The following is a 7,595-nucleotide window of genomic DNA, read 5'->3' on the forward strand; positions in this document are numbered from 1 at the left end:
ACTTCGACTACTTCTGAGAAACCAGGTGCAGTTTTGTGAAGACATGTGTAATTTTGATTCAGCTGAGTTTGATTTATAGAAATTAGCTCAATTTGATGGCAGTTCGCCAGTGTTGATTTGATGGGATTGGCTATTGCTCAATTATGCAGAGAATCAAGATATCTGAAGACTGATTACGACAATGTGTTCATCTTGAGAACCAAACCATTAAGATGAATGATTAAAGAAAGATGCCAATACACGACCAAATGAGCATCTAGGAACGATGACAGGTAGCATGTAGAAGAAGAAGTGAGATCGAGAGGTGTAAAGCAGGCTTCTTTTTTAGGATATTTAGAGAGGTTTGGTGATCAGGAGGGATACCCCAGAAATGGCAAGTTCCACCATGCACCCTCCCAAGCAAGTGAATCTAGTGACGATGTCCCTCGATTGCATCATGGAATCTAACATGAACCCCATTATAGGGTCATCGAGTTCCTACACAATTACTTAATTCCTCCTTGCCTTAATCAGCTTCCACCCCACCCAAAGGCACCCTCTACTACCCTAGCAATAGAATTACTGATACAAGTTAGTTTACAATTCGGTGTGACCGTAGTGCCGAAGCCTGCAAGTACCACTATCTATGTGGCTAGTAAACTAACAAAATTCAGGAGGACTTGACCTGTGAGAGTTCTTGTGCCAAAGCAAGTCTCTTCTGCACTGTAAATAGCGCAAGTGTTTCCTTCTCTGCCGAGTCTTAACTTTCTGCCTAATCAGTAGTCACAGTGGACGCAGTGTAGTATTTAACCATCTTTGCTCGGTGGTTTTATAGCATAATTTACTTGGAGATTGCTTAATACCAGGCCTTTCCATCGCAGACTAGTTGTTTCAATCACTTGTTTTACCTGAAATTATTGAGCTGACAATGTGTCGATCTGTCGGAGCAACCAAGTGTTTCAGACTGAAATGCACCCTTAAAAGCCCATGCTTCTTTTACACCTGAAAGTTACCCTCTTTGTGACTTTGTCCTCTGTCAGAATCATGTGCAAACTTTCCTGGCTCTCTCCCCTGGTTAGGTGATGATGTGTGTGTGTATGTAAGTGTCCAACTAGTTTACGGAAAGAATAATTAGTAGTGCATCCTAACTTCCTAAGCATGAGGCCCAGGTGATAATATTAGATACTGGAGGCTCTTTATACTTTGGCTAGCTACTCCTTTTCAAGGGAAGACAGCCAGCTCTTTATATAACGCTGCATCGCTTCATCTGCCCAACTTGGTGCCTTCTGGAGCTCAGCTACAGCACACCAGTGGAGGAGTTCCCTGTGTTCAGTGATTCTCCCTCGAGTTCTTGGCTGTATATCTGCCGATTAGGAGGCCATCATCCTCTGTCGAAGAAAAGTCCACCGCAGCAAGGTACTAATTTTCTCAGTCTTTGTGATCCATTGATTTTGCTTGCTCCCTGATACCCAGCTTCTGTAGTCAAGATCAAGCTCAATTCTAGTCTCTCTCTGTCTCTCTCTCTGTCTCTCTCTCTCTCTCTCTGCTATTTTTGTGGGCTAGGATCACTGATAAGGGAGGTTTATATAGGAGTTACTGTTCTGACTGAAGAAAAGAAAAACATCACACTGCAGCCTGCAAAATACATGGCTTGTGTACCTTCTAGTTATTGTTAGAGCCTAGAGTGAAAGAAAAGACATGATCCTGTTTGGTGCTCACTGCTCAGACAGATTTCAACTTCTCACCAACAGCTGTGCTGTCTAATTTTGGTTAGTCCTGTCAAATTTCTTGCTTGGTTTGGTTACTCTGAATGGGACTGCAAATTGCTGCAATTGCACACGACTAATCATATTCGCTCTTCCAATAAGTCTGGAATAGCACCCCTAAACCATACCTTCGTGAGAATCTCTCTCTTCTTTTTGCCATCCAAGTTCGTGAGAATCTTTATATCGTCCGAATAAAGAGCGTAGAACAAGTGATCAGAATTCTATTTTTTTTTTCAAAGAACGTATCCTGCTTAGAGTATTTTTCTATGACCATATCTTCATGTTCCTACAACGCTAGACAACCTTAGGATTCGCATAACTTTCAGTAGTGATAAACCACCCAGCTCGTACTTGTTCCCCTTCTCCCTTTTGCTGAATGAGTTCATGTTCTCCATCTTGATAGTTATGAGGTGATCAGTTCAAGTAGTCGTATGATATAATGGAGCTCTACCCTGGATATCTCGAAGACCATTTCAACATCCACAAGCTCAGGTATGATCCATTCCCCTGAAATTCTCCTCAGTTTCTTCCATTTCATTCATTGCGAGTTCATAAACATTATGGGGACTGTTACATTAGCACACTGTATAGAACTAGCTAGGTGGCAGGCAGAGAGGAGACTTGACGGCACGCACTTGTACTGCAATTTGCATTAGATATTTCACTAGTATACTTGTGGCATCGCATGATGTAAACTGATTACTGGTCTCTAGTGGCGTGAGCAAGTGGGCTAGTGCACCCAAAATAAGATCATGTCAGGTCAGCTAACATAAAACAAATCGAAGCAGCAAAGTGTACACTGCTAACCACCTTCACCATTTATGACATAAAAGAATCGCCATTTCTAGGATCGAAACGCTATATCAGGCTAGGGAGATACCTTGTGCCGATTCGTGGAAAGTATAAGGGTGAGATGCCCTGCTTTGTTCTCTGCCCTAACAACCGTAGAAACACAAAGTTTTCCTGTTTAAACCCACAGATGACTCTGAATTTGCACGACACGTCAGTGAGCGATAGGTGCCAATCTTTCAGGATTGAGAGCCATGACCGTTGGAATCTGGTCTCTTCGGTGGAGGGTTACAGGTTGATAGTTGACTCCCCAACGGAAGAATGGACAGGGCCCTGATTTTGGCAAAATGGTGCTGGCAGCACCGGGGATAAAAAGAGCCAACACAACCCGGTACATAGCACGGTAGACACTAGAGAGGCCACTCCGGCACTGCTCTGAAGAAAGTTGCTGCGATCAGTGATCAGTGTGTTCATCACCAATCTCCATTCACCACCAACTGACCAGCTAGGCCAATCAAACATTCCTTATCTTCTTCCCATCATGTTTCTATCTTCAGTATTTCGTAACCACTGAATTGTTTTTTCTTCTTCTAAAAGTTGGCAAAACCCTCAGCCTATGTAACAGTTCGTTACTCTGAATTTGCACCCCACGCGACGGTAGTTGTTCCTGAGCAGTATACAAGACAGATTCGGAGCCAGTTAAGCTTGGCAGCGAAGTCTCATGAATGGAGGACAACTGCAGGTCCCCTGATGCTAGTTGAGTCCCCAACGGAGAAAACCAAAATGTCTTCTCGGCGCTTGATTTGGCAAAACATATCGTGCCGGTGCACTGGGAGAAGAGTTGAATGGCCAACCGAGGCTGGAGATGTCAAGGTAGAGAGGCCTCTCCGACTGGAGAACGATCATGCACTCTGTGAATCCACCACCAGCTGACTTGGCAATCAGATGTTATCATCATCTTCTTCCCGTAGCGAGAGACCTATGCCATTGATAGGTCTAGGACACCCGCACGAGCGGCAAGCGAGGACGGTGAATGAACCTGGACGCATCGGTACTGCACAGGTGCTCCTACGTGGTTTGCTTTCCTGCGTGCGTGGCCTGGTGGGGTTTGAGCTATCCGCAGCGACAGCGGCCGGCGAGCGCTTTGGGCTCCTCCGTGTGCGCTGGCCGGCTGGATAGACGACAGGCCTAATTTGGCCGCGCTTTGCTGGTACAAAAGCGAAGTGGCCGCGCCAATAATTGGATCGATGAGGTGGGCATCCGATTGCTCCTTTGGGTGTGCATCATGGTGATGGTGCTGGCCCCGTACGTGGTGGTGGTAGTAGTAAAATTCTCCACTACTCGTGGAGCTCCTGTCTCGGGTCGGTGATTACTCATGGTGGCATCGACCTCGAGTATCATCGATCCCACTCCCCGCTGGCGATAAGCTTGCCTGCTATGTTCGATCATGATCACAGAACTACAGAAGAACGTTGCGAGCTCAGTAAGCTTCAGGCTCGGAGGTCTTTAATCCGTAGTACAAGTAGAACTGTTATGCTTTCTGCGGTGTGAGGTCACTGGTGATGGATGTTGGACGAACTAATTGCCGTCCCCGTCGCCGTCGCCGTCGCCGTCCCGGCACCTCAAAACTCTACTGGCAAGTTGGCGTCGTCTTTGTCGCGGAGCACAGCAGCGAAGCAAACAAAAGTCGCGACCACTCATGCACCGGTCGGTCATGGCCCCCCGCCTTTGCAAGCGCCAAAAGCCAGGACAAAAGAACACGAGGAAGGGCCGGCCGTCCACGGCCACTCGCGCGCGGTGGCCATCGATCCATCCCCGGCCGGATTCGTCCCGTCTCTCTCCGAGTAAAAAAGCTGCAGTACATGCCACGGCCGGATTCCAGATTCCAGCCAGCTCCACCGCTCCTCGGATGCCTCGCTTCTCGGCCAAGAGACCGACGGCCACCGTGTAATTCCGAGATGACGGCGACGTCCAGGTCGCTCGGTTCAGGCTTGCATAGTTGTATAGTACGCGGAGCAAAGTGTGGTCACCGTCATGGCTCGGCTGCCACTGCCAGGTCACCACCGGCATATCGTCTGTTGCGTACGTTGTCAGCTATCACACCGGCCGACGCTTCTCTGGAGCTCACCTCACTCACTCACTCCTAGTCTAGGACAGCATATCCTGCTTTGCGGCTGCCACCTACCTTAGCTCTAAGCTTTGCACTCTGTTCTGTAGTCTGTACCGCATATTCTCTGTTCTGAGTAGTTTTGCTGCTTCTTCTCCCTGTTGGCATCCATCAGCAGCGTCACCGGCGGCGTCTCCCCGCCGGAGTACATGACCACGGCGTCCACGCAGTACGCGCCGGCGCCCCTCAGGATGGGCATGTACGACCGCCACCACCAGCAGCAGCCTCCCCCGCCACCGGCACCGCCGCAGCAACATCAGCAGCAGCCGGTGGTCGGCATGTGGAGCACCGACCCTTTCAAGGTCGACAGCGGCGGCCAGGCCACCAGCGGCTCCACCATCATGGAGGGGGACACCAAGTTCGACCACACGGGGGTCAGTCACAGCCAAGCTCTCCATCGCTGGCTTACTCTCTCTCTCTCTTCGATTTTGGTAAGTAATTCGCGTGCGCTGCCTTCTCATTTTGGATGTGGTTTGCAGCTGGAAGATGTTCCACACATGGACGAGCTGGAGGAAGCAGGGGACGCCGATCAGGAAGCCAGCAAGCCGCGAGACAAGGTGAAGCATCTTTGAATTCTCTGTTGCATGCTACTGTACATATAGTGTATACTCTGTAAAAGAAGTGTAATTAGCTTCAGCGGTGTAACTCGATGCTAAATTTGACTAATTCTTGCAAAAGGAGAATAAACACTCTGCTTATAAACTATGGTCGATTTTACGTTTATATTCAGGCCCAGAGAAGACTTGCACAGAACAGAGAGGCTGCCCGGAAAAGCCGACTCCGGAAAAAGGTAACTGTATATACAAGCTTAATTTTAACCTGTCTCGAGTTCTTGTTATAACTTATACGGAGTATATGCAAGACTGAACATGGCTCATCACATCACTGACGCCATTGCTGTGTTCCATGTACAGGCTTACATCCAGCAGCTAGAGACGAGCCGGATAAAGCTGGCCCAGCTTGAGCAAGAGCTTCAACGTGCCAGACAGCAGGTACATTCACAAATAGCGCTGCTATTCCTCCGATCAACTTCGCATTTACTGACCAATTGCACTGCTATTCCTCCGACTCAATGCAGCAAGGCGTATACGGCGGTCCGAACCCGGGCGGCCTGCAGGGCGGTCCGAACCTCGGAGGGTTCGCGGGGGCGCCCATGGACCCCGGCGTGGCGGCGTTCGAGCTCCAGTACGGGCACTGGGTGGACGAGCAGGAGCGGCACACCACCGAGCTGCGTGGCGCGCTCCAGGCGCAGGCGACGTCGGAGCTGGAGCTGCGGATGCTGGTGGAGACCGGGCTCGCCAACTACGACCACCTCTTCCGGATCAAGAGCGCCGCCGCCTGCGCCGACGTCTTCTGCGTCATGTCCGGCCTCTGGCGCTCCCCCGCCGAGCGCTTCTTCCTCTGGATCGGCGGATTCCGGCCCTCCGAAGTCCTCAACGTAATGAATCATCGACACTGAAACCTTGCTCTGAACGATCGAGCAGGTTGTTAACACTGAATCTTGGTGGCAGATTCTGAGCCCGCAGCTGGAGCCGCTGTCGGACCAGCAGGTGGTGGCGGTGTACAGCCTGCGGCAGTCGTCGGCGCAGGCGGAGGACGCGCTGTCGCAGGGCATGGAGAAGCTGCAGCAGACGCTGTCTGAGTCCCTGCTGGCCACCGCCGACCCCTTCGCCATCCCCGACGCCTACAACATGGGGACCAGCAGCGCGGTGGTGAAGCTCAAGGGCCTCGTCGGCTTCATGCAGCAGGTAAGGAGTCCATTACAGGCGGCAGTGACCTCGGCGCCACACATAGATTGTTCCATGGACTGAACATTTCGTTCTCGGTGATGCAGGCAGACCATCTTCGGCAGGAGACGCTGCAGAACATGCACAAGATCCTCACGACGCGGCAGGCGGCGAGGGGCCTCCTCGCGCTGGGAGACTACTTCCAGCGCCTCCGCGCGCTCAGCTCGCTCTGGGCGGCGCGCCCGCGCGAGTCGGCCATAAGCTAAAACGTTGTAATGCTGGAATTCAAATGCTGCAGAAGCTAGTAGTGATCCGTCAGCTGTGTAGTTCACAGGCGATGATGATGATGGGCCAGTGAGTGAAGGATGAAGAAATCCATCTCGCTGGATTTCGGCACAAGAATTGGTGACGTTCAGATGAAACGAGCATCCTCTTCAGGTGGGCAGTAGAGAAGATTATGTACATATGTTTTTGGTGTGACGATGATGATGACCATGATGGTAAAGTAGTGATGAAATTGCAAATGAGAAGGAGACAGCCTAATAGTGATATAAGTATATGATGTAATTATATGCATGTAACTAGCAGTGTTAATATGTTCCTCTTGCTTAGTACGGCAGTCATGGTGCCATTGTATTGTATGGAAAAACATTATTACCCTCGTTCTAAAATATAAGCCTTTTTAGAAAGCTAGTTTATCTTTCTAAAAGGCTTATATTTTGGAAATGGAGGTAATTCACATAAGAACTTAGATACGTTCATACGTGTACACCTTGCTTCTCAACTTCGTCGTGCTAAGAGGGGTTCGCCTGCTCGCGGTTTTTCATACAGCGTCGTGTACCGATATATGAAAAGTTTAGCAAGAAAGCGTAGCACCAATCACAAGGTCTGCTAAGTAGGCTGAACGGTGGATGAGTAGGACACGACATATGCCATTTGTTTGGAATCTAACAGGTTTGAATGAATCCTGAAAGAATATAGATGGTAAACCTAGAGGGGGGGTGAATAGGTTTCTACATATTTTAATTTTTTCTTTGCAATATTAGGCTTTGCGGAATATAAAAGTGAGCCTAATGCAAACTAGGTGAAGCAACCTATATGACGATACAACTAACTCGAGCACGAAGGCTCTCACAGGCAGTTAAATCACAAGTAAGGAGTTCGGTT

At 49.4% G+C, this 7,595-nt stretch overlaps 1 protein-coding gene across 2 annotated transcripts; it reads left to right on the forward strand.

The window, feature by feature from the left end:
- The first annotated feature begins 649 nt into the window (after positions 1-649).
- Positions 650-7,047, forward strand: LOC127336985 (transcription factor TGAL6). Of its 2 annotated transcripts, none has more exons than XM_051363844.2 (9): positions 650-1,395; positions 2,149-2,237; positions 4,817-5,075; positions 5,181-5,258; positions 5,432-5,491; positions 5,616-5,693; positions 5,780-6,139; positions 6,213-6,449; positions 6,536-7,047. In XM_051363844.2, exons 2-9 carry the CDS (start codon positions 2,185-2,187, stop codon positions 6,692-6,694), a joined length of 1,284 nt encoding a protein of 427 aa, XP_051219804.1. In that variant the 5' UTR covers positions 650-1,395; positions 2,149-2,184; the 3' UTR covers positions 6,695-7,047. The 2 variants fall into 2 exon arrangements, with proteins under 2 accessions (XP_051219804.1, XP_051219805.1); XM_051363845.2 differs by having other exon boundaries at positions 651-1,395; positions 4,820-5,075.
- Positions 7,048-7,595: the final 548 nt, after the last annotated feature.

This window comes from Lolium perenne, chromosome 2 (assembly GCF_019359855.2).
Source record: "Lolium perenne isolate Kyuss_39 chromosome 2, Kyuss_2.0, whole genome shotgun sequence".
NCBI lineage: Eukaryota > Viridiplantae > Streptophyta > Magnoliopsida > Poales > Poaceae > Lolium > Lolium perenne.

Bases quoted from the DNA above. Each gene is read 5' to 3' on its own strand.
- LOC127336985 (XM_051363844.2), top strand. From the start codon at position 2,185: ATGGAGCTCTACCCTGGATATCTCGAAGACCATTTCAACATCCACAAG. The intron at 5,259-5,431 runs GTGAAGCATCTT...GTTTATATTCAG, and splicing joins CCAGCAAGCCGCGAGACAAG to GCCCAGAGAAGACTTGCACA. The intron at 6,450-6,535 runs GTAAGGAGTCCA...TCGGTGATGCAG, and splicing joins TCGTCGGCTTCATGCAGCAG to GCAGACCATCTTCGGCAGGA.